Source organism: Tigriopus californicus, chromosome 2 (genome assembly GCF_007210705.1).
Source record: "Tigriopus californicus strain San Diego chromosome 2, Tcal_SD_v2.1, whole genome shotgun sequence".
Classification (NCBI taxonomy): domain Eukaryota; kingdom Metazoa; phylum Arthropoda; class Copepoda; order Harpacticoida; family Harpacticidae; genus Tigriopus; species Tigriopus californicus.
The window spans coordinates 8,091,834-8,108,330 of record NC_081441.1 but is presented as its reverse complement, the minus strand read 5'-3'; the positions used below and the strand labels follow the sequence as shown (position 1 = coordinate 8,108,330).

Below are 16,497 nucleotides of genomic sequence, written 5' to 3'. Positions count from 1 at the left end.
CTACCCCTTTGGGTGGTTCGGATGGTGCACTCAAGGATTAATGCTACGTAGACGTCGTCACTCAATTTGGAGTTACGTTTTCCCGTCCGTTTTGATGGCCCGTCGAGAATGGGGGACCTCATCCATCGGCGCTGGTTAGGCAACAAAAAATGTGTCCGCATGTGCTTATACCACGACTTGAGGCTCACTTGGAACAATGGAAGAGAGAGAGAGAAAGAGAGAGGGGGGAGGGGAACGCAAATCTCTTGAGTACCACAAAACCTAGTGAGCCCTTTAGAACATTATCCACTTGCCTTGTCGGCTTCAAGAGCGACTCAACCAATCCATACGACATACATTATAGTGCTGTTTTTCTTCACTCCACATTGCAAAGTAGTCGAGGCGTTATTTCGTCACGGCATAATTTGATCACCTTCTGATTGAATCTTCTTGTTCCATTCGGAAGGGTTGGGTTCATTAAACTGAACTTCGGACTCCAAGCCTTGTGAAACAAGAAAGCAAACAGAGGGGATCTCCATGGAAGAGTAATAGTTCTGGTTGCACACATCCCGTAAAAGAATGTTTGTTAAGGCTCGTTGTAAAAGCGTTTCAGTCGAACGAGGAGACAGTCAAAGTTCGACGCATTCGGAGAGGATGCCCTCGCCCTCCAAGCTATTAGAAGCCACAATTCTGGTGGCCAAAGTGAAACCTAAACTGCAATCCAAGGCCAATGCCAGAAAAGCAGTTCAAGTGTCAGGCTCGAAAGGAACTTCCAGAGCAAAAGTTGTTCCAAAGTCATTAAGTATACCCAAAGGCCATGGGAATTCAGTGTCGAGCTCTGGGACTCCACCAAGAAGCTCAAGAAGTCCCGTCAAGCGAAGCGTTCGACCCAAGGAACATTGTGGAACCAAAGAGCACAAAAGGAGAGCAAGCATTCCACACAAAGAAGAGGCCAGACCTAAATCTGTGTTAACGAAAAAGAAACCCATTCTCGTGAGAACCAACTCCACTCCTGTTGTTAATTCCAAATTCGCTTCAGATCACCTCCGAGCTCAAGGTGGTCTTTCCAGTTCCATTGATAACATTAAGCCACAATCTCCCGGCATCGAAGAGCCTGTGAAGATTTCGAAATCAGTCAGAATCGACGAGTCGGTCCAGATTTGTCCCATTCAAGGCCGATCTCAAGGCCGAAGAAGGCCATTGCTTCGGAGAAGTCTTTCATTTGAATCCAGCGACTCAAACGATCCCGAGTCGGTTCGAAAGAAGAAATTCAAAGGGATTCTTCCTCGGCGAAGATTCTCACAAAGCGCGATAGAACCCATACGCGAACTCTTGAGTGAGATTGAGATCCAAGAGTCGGAGAAAAGAGCCAAAACCAAGGCGTCTAAAATTGACGACAATATCTTGCACGGACTTGACATCACGGATGAGTCTTTCAGGAAACTCTCAAGGGAGCAACAACTCGATATTTTAAAAGCTCGCTCAGAATTATCGGCCGAGAGTCGGGGTCGAGATTGGGTCGGTTTGAGGTCGTTAACGGGGGCCAACGCGTCGGGTTGGAAATTCCAGGACTCTTTCTACGGCAACTTCAACGTGGGCAGACGACCTTCAATGGACACGGCTTGGGGTAGACGGGTGTACGATCAGTACGAGATCGAATGTCCCGACAACAAGCCCAAGAATAAATACCTCGGGGACGAGGGCTTGAACAAGGAACCCAAAGAGTTGGGTCTCTGGGATCTCATCTTCAATCCCGAGATTATTTCCAAGCTTGAAGGCGTCCAAAAGTGGGATCCATTGTATGAGGACAAACTCAAGGAGATCAAGAAGCTCAAGATCGACCCCACTCGGTTGTTGGAAGAGGTGGTCATCTCGGACGAAGGGGATCCCTTGAACCAGTTTAAGCTGAAGTTCATGCAAACGGGCGAGTATCTCAGACCCCATGACATGAAGTATTGCATTGAGAAGACCAATTTTACCGAGGAGCAAATCATCGATTGGTTCAAACGCTTCAAGCGCGATTGTCCTGATGGAAAACTCACTCGGGATAACTTGAGATCTCTCTTCAGGCAAGCCTTTCCCGATGGTAAGTGAGTTCCACCACCACTGAATTAGTTTTCTTCATGTACTGTACTGTAGCTCGAGTGTTTCCTGGGCTCCAACCGGCTAAATTCCAGACACACGTCCTTTCTATTCAATACCGAAAGGCTTCCAATACAGGCCAAACCACAACAAACGTCACCATAGTGATTTCCCTCAATTGACCTTACCTTTGCATGGTACGATTGTCCTTACATAGAAATGAAGCGGCTAGCTCCCAAGGATACCAATGTCAAGTCTGAAATAAGGTTTGAACACCATGGGGTGGAAATAGTACATTGGAAATATCAAAATCAAGTTAATGAACAGTTCCATACGGTCGTCACATGTGGTTGGGATTGGAGAATGCAGAAATTGGAAACCAATGAGCAATGTGAGCAAAAAACATAGAGGCTGAAGTGGTGCAACCAATACGGTAGATTGATGAAGATTTTACGATCGTCGAGAGCTATTTTCGTAACCATAAAAGGCTCACAGTGGTACATACCCCACGACGAAATTGCACTTGCAATATGAGCTTTCGATTCATTTCTACCCACAGTGCACATTTCAGATCATAACAACTTACTCAGATCAACGTGCTAAGTAACCTTTTGTGAAGAATTTTGATGGCATACTGAACACTTTTCATGACTTGAGCCAATTTCAAACATTTAAATCGAGTGACGAAACATTCCCCTCCCACTTGGAAAACCCGATTTTAACACTTGGCTGTGTGAGAGTTTCGGCTCTCGTGGCGACCGACTTGTCAAGCAAGAAGGGTTGGAGGCTTGGCCAGTTCATAAAACCCTCGTTCAACTATCCTCAAGTTTGACAACGCCCTTTGGACATGATACACTCACACAAACAACTCGTGCTAAATCGGGAACATGACATTTGCATGGAACACGCTTCTCGGACTTGCTAGCACATATGATGGGTATTGCCGGGGAAAAAAGGGACATTCACGGATATATATTCACTGAACCGTTGCAGGACAAGCTGAGCGCTTCACAAAGCATGTCATGAGGATATTTGACAGTGACGGGAACGACTTCCTCGACTTTAAAGAGTTTCTCATGGCCATGGACATTGCCACTTGCGACACGGAGGAAAGCAAGTTAGCGTGGGCCTTTAAACTTTTCGACTACGACAACAGTGGGTGCATCGACGTGGGGGAAATGATTGCCATCATGGAGACGTTGGACAGTCTGGAAGGCAACAAGATCAAGAAGAAGGTCATCATCGACGACATGGGCCTTCCTGATCCAGTTCTGTCACCCGAAGAGCGAGCCCATGACCTTTTCGAGGCCTTGGACAAGGACGGAAACGGGGTTCTGACCATGGAAGAGTTTATCAACGGCTATTTGGAACGAAATGAGCTCATTGCCAAGCAAGATGCTCAGGAACAGAAGAGGAAATTGAACTGTCTCATCTTCAGAGGTCCAGCTGTTCCAGAGGATGAGGAAGGCATCCTCAAAGAAGATAAGGCCATCTTCACCATCGCAGTTCTGATTTCGAAACGTGCTGGGGTGGAGTGCGAATCAGAGGACATTGATTTCGTCAGTATTCGTCCTGGCAACGAAGAAAATACCAAGTCGGCTTTTGTACGATTCTCAGACAAGGATATGCGTTTCAAAGTGTGGAACAATCGTCTGTTTGCCAAAAAGAACGGACTTCAAATGGAAGAATACCTGACCGTATACAGACAGAAACTCCTGTTGAAGTGCAAGGATTTGAAGGAACAAAAGCTGATCAAAGACGTGCAAACCAAGAACGGAGACATATATGCCATACTTCTCCAGAAAGACCCTGAGAGTCCCAAAGAGTATGAGAAGATGCTCGTGGTCACAGACAGCCATTTTGAAGCTCTCATGAAGGCCACTAAAGGGCAGAAAGTTGGACATGAAAATCCATGAAGTTTTCTGTACCCTGCTCGAGCATCAACTCCAATAAGAGCACAACATATCAACATAAGTCGGTGTGTTTACTTCAAATTTGACCTTACTCTACTCCGGAAGAGGGCAAAAGGGATCCTTTCCCTTTAGACCCTTCATCTTTGGGACATTTCAACCAAAAAAAAAAAGAAAGAAAAGTATAAATGATGTGTAACGGTAAAGCTGGTCCGACAGATTGAATGCCAAATCGAACCATATCGATTAGCCAAAGGCTTCTTTTGATAACTTTAATGTGGGTTCTAAACTGGTGAACTGCGTTCGAAATTTGCATGTTTCACAATACAAATCAGCGCTAAGCCTTGGGCAGAAAGGAGTTCTATGGGGATAGAGGGAGAGAGCTCCCACCACAAGGGAACTTGCTGCTCCTAAGTAAGGATTAAAGTTGTTGGAAGTGGTGTTCCTGTAATCACTCTAACCGTGCGTCAACATTTATGATTAGAGTGTCAATCTCAACTCAGTTTTTTCCTTCGCTCGAGATAGTCGGACCTCCCGTTGAATCAACGCCTGTTTGAAACTAAAAATGGAGTCACGCTAAAATAATAGCAATAATGGTTCCCGTCCCACTCCAAGGTCGTGCGAATTTGGACCCTCGCTCCTCCAAAGTAATAAGTTTAGGAATAGTCCTCGCTGAAGATCGAGAGTGACCTTCAGGTGCAAAAGTGTACTACAGAAAAGAAGGGCTACTCAAGATCAATACTGTTTTTTCTGAGGTTAGATCTTGGCACGCGTGGTTTTTCAGTAGCAGGGAACAAGCAACACGTGGCCTCTCTGGTTATGATTAGTCCACTTTTTTGGTAGGACTCAATTTGAAGGCTGGTAAGTACAAGTGCTTGTTCCAGTTATGAAAGCGTTGGTTGGATTTAATCATTTTTTCAAAAATACGATTTACCCATAACTACATACATGGAACAAGTCCTTGAACCGTCATTTTTGACTCAAAGCCATCTACATATATGCAACCTCACAATATTATATTCAAAATATTTGCTAAGACAATAATCAACAAAATAGGTATTGGATATAATGCAATAAAACCCAACTGAAAAATATCGTTTCAGAACCTTTTAAGGAAATGTTTTATTCCATTGGTATGATTGATTCAAATTTTTGTTTAAGTCATATCCTATGGATGACTTTGAAATAGTTTCTGAGCAAACATCCAATTACGAATGACGAACATTCAATGATTTGATCGGACATCATGGTTTTTAAATAATTACACAATTATCCATGCCATAAATGAGATGGTTCGCACCACATCAGACGTAAACAAGCGTCAAAGCCATTAATGATTGAATAGTTAAGCCAGTCGAATATCACACTATGTGAGCTTTCGTAGCTCTTTTCATAGGGAATCCATAAATGGAGAATTTGAATTGTGCAAGACTTCGCAAGGGAAAGTTTCCCAATCGTCCAGAGAAATAACCTGTCTCAACTTTTTTGAAGAAACCTCTATTTATCCATATTCTCACTACATTCTGTAGATCTACAACATGCATAGCACTGTTTGGAAGGAGGACGACGGTGCAATTCATCAGAGCAACAGATAAGGGAAATATGAAGATAAACTGTTGACTATGCACGGCAATGTCTTGAAGAACATGCACGTGCACAGGGGAATGAGCGTCGGGTGATTTTTTATTCGAACGGTCAAGGAAGTAGAGGTGCAGGAAAAAGAGATGTGCAATGCGGTAGGACGAGGCTGGCATGGATATGTGAGAGTATACTGTCATCATAATAAGCCGTCAATATGGGAGGGCGGTTGGTATCAGACTTTGATGAACCACCGGGTAATGAGTCTAAAACGAGTAGAGAACAGGATGGCCAGGTTTTTTTCAGCAGGCGATGTTAGCTCGTGCCAAATCGATGCTAAAAAATGCTAGTTGGAATTCGAAAATACTAGAATAATGCTACTTTTTGAAGAAAAGCAAATTCTTAATGGTGGTTATAAAGGATTTCAGTTTCAAAATTCAATTATATTTGGCACTCTTTGACAAAGCATGTTCAGGCAATTTTTTGGAAATGTTATACGTTTCGAAAATGACATTGAAAACCGCAAAAATCTAAAGAAAAATCTCAGAGTAAAAATTGATGCAATTGTGTTTATGATATTTTCCTAATTTTGAACCGTAAAACTTTGAAGGGGACAACAAAAAGTGACAAAAGTTTTCTTTGAGCAAAAAATGTATTTTTTCAGGATTTGAACAAGGTTTCTTCCACACAATTAAAAATTGTTCTTCATTTTTTCAAAAATTAGCATCGAAAAATGCTACCTGGCCAGCCTGGTAGAGAAGCAGGAGCAGTATGCAAGTTCCAAATTCTTGAAAGCAGATGGCAACTTTTGTCCTTGATCAACTCAAAACCTCTTGAATTACGTTCAATATGTATAAATGTTGTGTTTCTTTACATTTGGTTGAGTTGCAAGAGAGGATCATTTCTGTAAGACGAGAGGAGAGGTCCATCGCTTTCAAGATGTATTAAAATCAACGCACAACTTTGTTTTTATGCATAAAACCGTTCCAAGACTTCGGGAAACAACTGTCCTGGATAGTTTGCAACTAACCCGTGCGGAGACGGCATCTAGCTCATCGACTGGTGTTCTAAAAACCAAAAACTTCTCCACTCAAGGCTCTGACTTGAATCAACATTTCAGTCATATTTTCAAAACCGCTCATCAGAAATGTAAAAAAAAACCTTGATACATATATCCATGAATGCGGTCTCTATCAGCGTTTCAAGTCTTATTGCTCAAGTTGCAATTGTTAGTCAGCTAGATCGAGGACCTTGGCTAGATGCATGTATTTCAGTAGCTACAACTAACTGTACAAGGACTCCTTTTTTTTTTAAAGGATCGTTACTTGGTTGCAACCTCTGCCAAACCTCCTTGTCCCTCTTGGAGCCACAACTTCTATTAGTAGAATAGTACTGAAAATCGTGAAAAAATCACGGAAAATCTTTCTTGAATGCATAACTTCCGCATTTATTCATATTTTTTTTTTTTGCTTTTAACTATTTTTCATACATACTTTTGGCAGCCACAACTTTTGTTTTGTATAAACGCACCGTACATTAACATTCTTGAGAGCAGAGCCTACACAAACCTAATGAAGGACCGTGGGAAGCTACAACTATATTTCTGCCCGCTCAGATGAGAAAAGTAAGTCTAATGCGTCATTTGTCGCTCCGAGAAAAAGATATTTAATTTTTAAAGATGGTTTCGAACCATGGATCACAAAGTCAAATTAACTCCCAGTAAGCAACCATGTTGCTATAGTTCCAATAACATGAAATGATCTGTAACGAACTTTGTGCGGTACCAAACTTAATTTTTACCTACAAACTGAACTGCATGACTTCAGAAACTCTTCAACACGTACTTTTTATTATGTCGATCTTGGCATACTTAATTGTCTGGCTGCATTTGAATCTAAAACCAGGTGGGGAAAGCATTATTCCTTATTCCACCCATATGTGTGGGGATATCAAACATAAGAAAGACCTAGAATACATTCCGGTAGATCTCATCCCAAACTGATGGTCATAAATCCACAAACCAACATCACGTCTGCTTCTGTCTTAAAAGGGATTCAACAGTTTCGTCAAATGAATCGTAGATCGCCTTCAAAAAATGCGGACAATTAGTTCGGGCAGAACTACCCACTACTCTCTCAACCTTTGAAGACCCAGCCATGTTCCCATACCCTTGGAAAGGACCCTCCCAAGATGAGAAAGCCTGCAGGAACAGTGTGGAACATTCTCAGGACTCTTCGTCATGGGTTACACTGTTTTCATTGAAGGAGAAGTCTTGTAGTGCTTCAGATGCCCAGGATTGTGTCTCCAGCTCCCTCGAGCCATTTCATTGGCCCAATCCATCGTACCCAGGACTGAACTGTCCCCACTGAACCTGGTGGGTCCCTTTTCCCTCTCCCCGGGTTCTTCTCTACGAGTGGAAGTTCAAAGTGGGACGTTGTCCCAAGCTTGCATGGAATGTGCTCACACACTGCTTGCTGCATATTAAACTTTGGGAAGGATAAGCATTAGTTCTCTTGCCGCGAGGGCGTTCCAGAAAGGCAAGGAAACTGCCTCCTCATAAAAAGCCACAGCTCATCGGCAAGCCCACGGCAAAAGGTTTGTTCGATGAATATATTGCAAGACCTATCGGTACTGACCTTGGTGGGTTGAATTTGGGTTAATTGTGCTCCAATACACAACTTTGAAAAGGCTTTGGGATAGCGTGAGAAGCAAGAATGGATCGGAGCAAGGACGGGGACACTCTAGACTACACCCAAACGGGATCGAGTGAAGGCTCTTGGACCGTTTCCCAGGAAGGAAGTTCCAGCCAAAGTTCCTCGTCGAGTGGCAAAGCGGAGGAGGTGTCCATCAATGACTTGAAACTGGACGTCTTATCCATTCGGGATGTTGAATTGGAAAATGAGAGTGACAGTGAGCAAGAAGCCCATTTGGGGATGTCAAAATCGGCTAGCTCGGAAGACGAGTCTGACTCGGATATCGTCGAACCAGATAGCCTGATTGAATACTCGGATGAAAATCAAAGCGATAGCTCTCCAAGAGAATCCAGTCCCAGTTGTGAATCCCACGCTCAGAGGGCACCTCAAAGATGTGCACCTTCTCGAATATCCCTGGAAAGTCAACAGAGTGTCAGCTACTTTGTCAATTTCGATACCGAGCCTGCTATACCAACGATTTCTCCTAGCCTTATGGTTCAATCCGTAATAGAGTCTAAAATTTCGGACCGGAAGTCTTACCCTCCAGCTACGGTCAAAGCCAGCCTGGTTAAAACCAACAGTGATAGAATGGCTCAATCCATGTATGCGAGATCAGATTCTCGAACAAGTCAGGGGAGTGTGAGTTTCTTTGTGGATATGTCTGCACCAGATGTACCATTGAACCGGAGAGGGTCCAACCCGGATCCGGATGCGAGATCAAGTGCGAAACCTCCTCGGAGTCCGATCGTCGGGATTAAGGTGTCTCAGTTCTTTCAAAAGATCAAGGAGTATTTAGACTTCCTGGAGGAGCCATGCTATAGCAAAGAAGAAGTCAGAAGAAAAAAAGAGCTGGCTGAGAAGTTGGGTCACATATTGTGGGATGGTGAGAGCAAGGTAGCCAAAGGTGATCCACTGCCTTCTCCAGTTGACTTGGAACAAGTTATACTTCATCCATGCTCAAGGCGTCCCGTATCTGCGTTTTTCCCCAATGAAGATGTTCCATTGGCAAATGGGCCTAAACCCGGTTTGAGGCGTGAGAGAACCTTCGACTTGGATCCCGGAGCCAGTGTGAGAGACATCAAGGTGGTCGATATCAAGTTTGACGAGTCCCCCAAAGGTCTGGATCAACACATCAGTCCTGATCTCTCTCCGGACGAGGAACGCGATTTGGTGGTCTACCAGAAGCATCGCATTCTCAATGTGAGAAAGCTCAAGAAGGAGGTGGATAAATTGGATAGAATCGAAAGAGAATTGGTCATGAAGGCCAGTTTTTGTGGTCCAGGACCCTTAAGATGCTGGGAATCGGTCACAGCTTCTTCGGAGGATCGCATACGCACTCCTCCAATTCCCCGACCTCGAACGAAGATACCTGTGGCCCAGCCTCAAAGGCCATCTCGGAAATGTGACAACACATTGAATCAGACGACGAGACCTGGCAACACGTTTACAACTTTGGCCGTGTCCAGCCGTCGATTGAAAAGCACGACTGAGAAGTTTCAACTCAAACTCACGGACCCAATGTCTGCCTCATGCTCAATGCTGGAGACTTCGCCAAGCTCTGATAAAACTCCGTTGAACGAGTTCAAGACAAATCAAACCAGTTACGCTAACTTATTATCGTGCGAGCGGGAAGTTCAAACAGGCGATTCGCTCTTGAGGCGCTATAAATCAAAGCAAGACAAGGGTGTCACGGTACGGGAACGCCCTCAAGCATTTTTCATCCCATGTAGCGAGACGGAAAATTCCCCTGTCGAATCCAAGAGCAAGCTCATCGATCTTGAGGAAACAGCCTTATTATCCAAAACGAATCTTCAGGAGGCTTTAAAGGCCAGGAGACCAGATTATATTGCTCGAACAAAATCAAGAGAAAATACTCGCTTGGCCAAGAAGATTGTGCAACAAAATCGAAACGCCATTATCGAAAACATTCCGTCGGGTTATAAACCTCCTCGAGCTCAAAAAGGACCCGCCACGAGAGAGCCTCTGGCCTTGGGCACAAGTTGTGCGAAGTCACCTCAAATTCGTACCAATCAACACCAGCAAATGCCTCATATCAAGTCTTCCAATGTTACATCCAAGAATCAAAAGAACTCCAATGGCTTTGCCAGGTCCAAAATCCCAACCACAACCCTTCTGCCCGAAAAAACGCGCATCCGCCCAATGGGTGCGAAATCTTCTGCACCCAGTCCTTATTCGAATGCTGGTTTTACTCGAAAACAGCCTCTGGGAGTTCCCAACGTTGTATTAAGCAACAATAAGAAGAGTACGGTTAAGTCACAATCCAACACTTCAAACTCCTTGAATAGCAATGGTAGAACAAGTCAGAAGTTGTCTTTGGTTGGAGCTCGAGGTTCACGACTTAGCACGCTTTCATCATTAGGAAGTACTCGGCGAGTTCGGGTTCCTTAACTATTTCATATTTATTAAACAAGCCATTGCTGTGATTTCATACGCCCATGTTGCCGGAGGAATAAAAAAAAAAATCGCAGATTTGCAAAACACGGTGAAAAATAACCCGACACGTCAACCGCTTCATTCTTGAAAGTACAAAAATACGGCAGAGCAGGACACGAAAAATATTGTATCACATGTGATTAGATGTGTGGTAGGCGGGCAGACAAAAGATGAAAAAGTTGGTATGATATCTCCGAGGAAGGCTTCAGTTCGATCTAGGATTTGGATTAGTTATCACCAGGCGCTTGGCTTTCCGGAATGAAAGCCATGGTTGGACCACTTTCTTCGTGCTCGGAATTATCTTCTTCGTCTTCCTCTGCTCCTTGGACTTGTGCGAGGTGTGGAGTAGTTTTGTCGGAGATGGGAGATTTCGTGTCGCAAGAGGAATTCACGATATTAATTTTGAGCTCGATTGAGGATGATTTGCCCAATTCCAAGACATCCTCTTTCGTCTTGATGTCCGACCGAGGTTCTTGGCTTCCTGATTCTTTGCTGCCATCTTCCATGTTGCCTGAGGGTTTATCCCCCTTGGAGGCTTGATTTAGCTGTTGAATAAGAATCTGTTGAAGATATTTTGGATCTTGAAGGTCAGACTCGGTCAGACGTATCTTAGCCACCTTTGAACCTTGTTCCAAGAGAATGTCCATTGCCTTACTTTTCTTCGCTTTGGCCCTTTTCTTTGACTTCTTCTTACTCTTCTTGGACTTGCGTTTCTTCTTGCGTTTCAATTTCTTACTGACGCTATTCTTCTCGTCTGAAGAATCGCTGTCGGACGAATTCTCAGAAGACTCCGACGACGATGACGATGATGACGAAGAACTCACGTCCTCTTCCGATTCGGAACTGATTTTCTTACTTTTCTTTCCCTTATTCTTGGCCTTTTTCTTCTTCTTCTTCGACCTTGCAGAAATGGAATCACCAATTTTGGATCCAGCTATGATTTGCACTTGTCGCTCATTGAGATGCGTTTCTTCAATGGGGGATAATTCCCTGCTCGTTTTGAACTCGCCAACTGCACGAATTTCGTCGCGGGATTGATCACTTTTTCGCGCGGATCGATCGTCCGCCGGAGATCGGAGTCTGGAACGGCCCTTGGGAGATTTGGACCGGCCTTTTCTCTTGGGCGTTCTGGACCTCGACTTTCGTTTCGGGGTTCTAGACCTGGACCTTCTTTTGGGGGAATGTTTCCTTTTCTCCTTCTGAACATCCTCGACGGGCGATTGATGATCCAGAATTTTATTCTCAAGTTTTGCGGGCTTGTCAGAGAGAAGATGTTTTCCATCGGGATTGTTTTTCTCTTCAGACTGCTTTTTCCATGTTTCCTTGTCCTTGCTCTTGGAGCTAGAACCCGTTTTTCTTGGAGGCGAGGGAGACGAACTTTGACCATCCCGAAACCTTTTAGACAAACCTTTTTTCGCACTCGGTGAGGATCTCCGTCCATTTGGATGGTTTTCAATGCTTTCAAGGCGTGTTTTACCGGTTGGTTGATCAAACTCCGGCTTGGATTCGACGACTTTACTCTTAGGAGCCCCTAGCTTGATTTCTATCTTCGAATTGGCAAACTTGGATGGAGTGAAGAAGGGCTCGTCTGAGATATCTGCATCAACAACAGGTTCTTTAGATGATGATTTTGGAGGGGTTTGAGACCGACGGGATTCTGTTTGAATGTCAACCGTGGTCGATTTACGATCCCTAAAATGCACACCGGGTCCATCTCGACTCGAGGAAGAATTGTACCGATGATGTATTTTACTGACTGAAGAGCGTTCGGGAGACTTCTTCACCTTGACTCGAGAGCTGGGTTTATCTTCTGGACTAGTATCTCGCTCCTTGCCGCTAGAATAACTCTTTTCCTTGATCTCGTCCTCGCTTTTCACGGAGTTGTTCTTCTTCCTCTCCGATTCATTCGACGATTTTTCCTTCTCTGGCTTGTGTTCTGGACTTTTCTCCATGGAGGACTTTTTCTTTTTCTTCGGCGGAGTCTCATCACGCGAGAAACGACGATCCTTTTTATCCTTCTTTCGCTTCTCCTTCTTTGTTTCTCGGCTGGAGCTCCTTTCCCGTTTCTTTTTCCTCTTCTCGCTACGTTTGGGCGATTTTCTAGATCGACTACTGGACCTACTTTTCCTCCTTGAAGGACTCCGAGACTGACTCCTCTTTTGCTTTGAGCGACTTCGGGAGCGATACCGTTTCCTCGCTACACTCTTGGAAGGACTCGCAGAGCGACTTCTTTTCCTGGCCTTCCGGCTTGCCGACCTTGATCGGCTTCGACTTTGGGATCTTGTCTTGCCACTCTTGCCAAATGGACTTCGAGATCGTCGGGTGCGTTTCTCATCTCCACTTCCACTGATTCGTCGGCTTCGGCTCCGTCGGCTCCTTTCCCGACTCTGACTTTTTCGAAAGGAGCTCTCATTGTGGGAACGGTAGTATTCGGACTCGTCGCGATGATTCCGCCCTAACGAGTGGGAGGAGGGCATGTAGTTGATACTCTGAGGATTGAAACGACAGTGCTTATCCAGGTGACCCACTTTATTGCACGTGAAGCATCGTTTGGGCTGACCTCCATACATATGGGAGTTGTGATAGTATCCCTTGTGGGCGTATGTTGCATTGTAGATGGCATCTTTGTCATATTGCGGTGGCGCTTGACCGTAATGCTGCTCAGCATTCACAATGCCTTTCTCTTTGTCCCTGACTTGCATCAGTTTATTGAAAGCCGCCAGAGGATCGTGCACCGCCTCTTTCATGAGCTCACGAGGAATCTCTACGCCGTGACTGATAGTCGGAATGGCATCACCCAGAGGTTCCTCTTCATCATCCACATTCTGAAGATGAGCACTTTCTGTCTCATTTTTGTCTCTGCTCACTTGAGGCGTTGGGTCCAGGGTCCCATTCGCGTTTTCCGTGGAGGCGTCCGAGGTGCCATTTGGGATCTCTTCCTTACCGTCTTTAGACAAGACATCTGAGGGGTAGTTTCGGACTTCCTCAACTGGCATCTCTTCCTTAGAAGTGGCCTTCGCAGTTTCGAAATCAATCGTGGGCTCACGAGAAGGCACAGGTTCTGACAAGAGTTCGTTCTGCACGGCCTCAATCTCCTCGGGCTCGGGCGACCGATTTGAGTTGGGCAGAATACTGAGGAGGGTCTTCAAGGAATCCTTGGCCTCTTCATCGTCAGTCGTCATTGGAGGCGTTCGCTCGCGCAGCGGCACGTTGTGTTTATCACGGTAAATTTGCGTTTTGGCACGCAATCGCCGATTAGGAATCAAGTCCCCGGGATCGGCCTCGGTGGACTCACAGTCTTGCATGGGACACTTGGTTCCCGCAATGCGTTCCCGGGCGCAGATCTCGCACACGGACGAGGCACAACACGGGAGCATGACGGCATCTTCGAGTAAAAAATGGCACAGCACGCACACCAACTCCTCGGGAAAGGCGGGGTCCGGTTGGGCCATGATGCTTGCTGAGACTATAAATGCCCTTGATCAGTCTCGTGGGATCATACCTAGAAGACAAGAAGGACACTGGATGGATCGGATGCTAGACCATGTTCGTGGCGTGGGACAAATGTATTCATTTCAAGAACCAGCTCGTTAACGCATTCGATATCGGAAATTATGGATTGTTTGATACTTTCGGTTCAGGGTGCGGTCCCGGTACAAGAATCGCCCGAACCAGACGCGGTCTTTGGGTGACAAGTGGCTTTGACAATCCATGATGTTGTTCCGCACTAGCCACTCAAACGTGTACGGATTCTCATTGGTCTCGGCTATGCGTTTTTCCTCGGCCTCCAAGCGTTCCAACAGATCTTGATTGACCGCCATAGCCTCAAAGGGCATCTTCTCGGCCACTTTGGACAACCACGGCTGAACCTCTGGCCAATACATATCCCCAGCCACCTCCACAATGACTCGTCCGGCTTTAACGGGTGTAACGTAATGCGAGATCGAGCCCTTACCCCCACCCATTCGACGGCCAGCCCCGTGATTGGTGACCGGCTGATAAGGCGCATCTACCCGGAAAATGGCCAAGGATCGCTCCGGATGCAGCCATCGATTGACCTTATTGCGCAAGAACTCGAAGTGACTCGAGGTCAATCGACCTCCGGCCAAGGCCACGATGCCAAACTGTTCCAGGATCAGTTTATTGTGCACGCGTTCCTCGCCTTGCATCCGATACAACTCACGCGTACCCTTGGGTGGGCGGGTCATGGTCTGGCCGTAAATGGAAGGCACCTTGGGCAGAATGGGTAGGCGGTGCTTTTCCGGGATGACCACATTCTCGGGACGAGCCGGAAGCTCGGGCACAGGATAGCGTTGACGGTGACGCCGCCAAGGATCGGGCCCCACCGAGGCCCTCCAGCCGGCCACCTCCGAGGTGTGAAGGCCCTGCTTGACGATGACCGAGGATAGAACCGACGGACTGGCGGTATGGAGTCGCCAACCCAGACGCAGGCTCAGACCCGCATTCATGGTGAATCCAGCCAGCCAAACCTACCCACACGCCCACAGCCACCGGACGAAGGAGAAGAGGAGGAGGAGAAGGACACTTACATGAAACCCAGTCAAAAAACACTGGATGAAGAGATCAAACCGAGAGGTTTAGAGGCCTGGCTTCTTTTTCAACAGCCAAGCCAGCTTCAGATTGGAGACTTTGAAAACAGTAAAGAGTGCAGCTCCATCAACGTGGGACTTTGTGCATGTTGTTGGGCTTCAAAACAACCCGAGGGTGACCGAGAATGGAGGGCCATTTCTTACACGGACTGCTGTGGCGTCGGGTTGGGTGAGTAATAGTGGCAGACTGGTGTCAATTTCCATTTAGAAGGTAAACAATGTTTCTATAGAGACGTGTAAAGTACCGGATCGGATTTCAGCTGTGTGAACTAGGCAGGCTGCGCCACAATCGCGGCAAGAACTACTATGATTTCAGCACATCCAGTGCTTCCAAATTTTCATTGACAAAATTGTTCGCCATCCAAGGAAATCATTTAACAATTACCTTAAACCATTTCAGTCCAACCTTCATTTGATAAAGATGACATTACATGGGAAGTGACAAAAATTTGCAGAAATAAAAAAAAATACTTGGTGCAAAAATTTCTTCATCAGTAAGAAACGTGGTCACACTTTTTTCATGGTAGAACCAGAGGGTGCACTAGTATGCAATCCCGAAGCTTTACACTTCTTTATAGTTGGCCAAAGAGGGCGTTTTACTTTGGTGTCATTGCCCTGACATCTAACCATCAAACTGAGAGTTGCCCGGCCAATATTTTGTCTCAAATCTCAAGAGATTGGGCATGCAATGACGGGCAGGCAGATCAGCCAGCCCAAACCAAGCTATAATTTTGGGCCAGAAGATGTTGCTTGGCATCCCAATGCAAGGGCCTGTTCAGGAATATTTTGCAAAGCGCTGACTCTAACATCACTCCTTCTTTAGAAGTATGCCAAAAGTAATGGCAAATGTTACTACAGCACGACATATTTGTAACCGTTTCAGAATCAATCACAATTAGAATCCTTTTTGCATCATACTCTGGGCTAAAAGGAAAAAAACCTTCTGACCAGTACATAAATCTCAAGCTAATGTCGGCAAATCCGTTATGTACTGTAAACTTGATGATGGCTCAAATGCAAAAAAAACTCCAAATTGCCCCTAAGCTAGATTTTACAAGAGACTGCCGCTTCTTTCATTGAATGATCATTTATCAAACAAAAAATAGTGGCTAAGATTAATACAAAAGGGAATGTTTTACCTAACATGACTTCACTAAAGAATTGGGCAAAATACAAAATTAGTCACCCTTG

General features: G+C 45.4%; 3 protein-coding genes across 3 annotated transcripts; 1 reads left to right on the top strand and 2 right to left on the bottom strand.

Moving 5' to 3' along the window:
- The first annotated feature begins 223 nt into the window (after positions 1 to 223).
- On the top strand, positions 224 to 4,705 carry LOC131876942 (uncharacterized). Its single transcript, XM_059222489.1, has 2 exons — positions 224 to 2,065; positions 3,055 to 4,705. The coding sequence occupies exons 1-2, from the start codon at positions 559 to 561 to the stop codon at positions 3,975 to 3,977; spliced, it is 2,430 nt and encodes an 809-aa protein (XP_059078472.1). The 5' UTR covers positions 224 to 558; the 3' UTR covers positions 3,978 to 4,705.
- A 5,932-nt stretch (positions 4,706 to 10,637) lies between these two features.
- Positions 10,638 to 15,432, bottom strand: LOC131876941 (serine/arginine repetitive matrix protein 2-like). Its single transcript, XM_059222488.1, has 2 exons — positions 15,247 to 15,432; positions 10,638 to 14,198 (listed from the first exon to the last, which is right to left on the bottom strand). Exon 2 carries the CDS (start codon positions 14,146 to 14,148, stop codon positions 10,924 to 10,926), a length of 3,225 nt encoding a protein of 1,074 aa, XP_059078471.1. The 5' UTR covers positions 14,149 to 14,198; positions 15,247 to 15,432; the 3' UTR covers positions 10,638 to 10,923.
- On the bottom strand, positions 14,199 to 15,347 carry LOC131876944 (large ribosomal subunit protein uL16m-like). The gene has a single exon (XM_059222491.1). The coding sequence runs from the start codon at positions 15,163 to 15,165 to the stop codon at positions 14,287 to 14,289; it is 879 nt and encodes a 292-aa protein (XP_059078474.1). The 5' UTR covers positions 15,166 to 15,347; the 3' UTR covers positions 14,199 to 14,286.
- Positions 15,433 to 16,497: the final 1,065 nt, after the last annotated feature.

Excerpts from the sequence above, each read along its gene's own strand:
- LOC131876942 (XM_059222489.1), top strand. The coding sequence starts at position 559 with ATGTTTGTTAAGGCTCGTTGTAAAAGCGTTTCAGTCGAACGAGGAGAC. Across the intron at positions 2,066-3,054 it reads CAGGCAAGCCTTTCCCGATG|GACAAGCTGAGCGCTTCACA; the intron begins GTAAGTGAGTTC and ends GAACCGTTGCAG.
- LOC131876941 (XM_059222488.1), bottom strand. The coding sequence starts at position 14,148 with ATGGCCCAACCGGACCCCGCCTTTCCCGAGGAGTTGGTGTGCGTGCTG.
- LOC131876944 (XM_059222491.1), bottom strand. The coding sequence starts at position 15,165 with ATGAATGCGGGTCTGAGCCTGCGTCTGGGTTGGCGACTCCATACCGCC.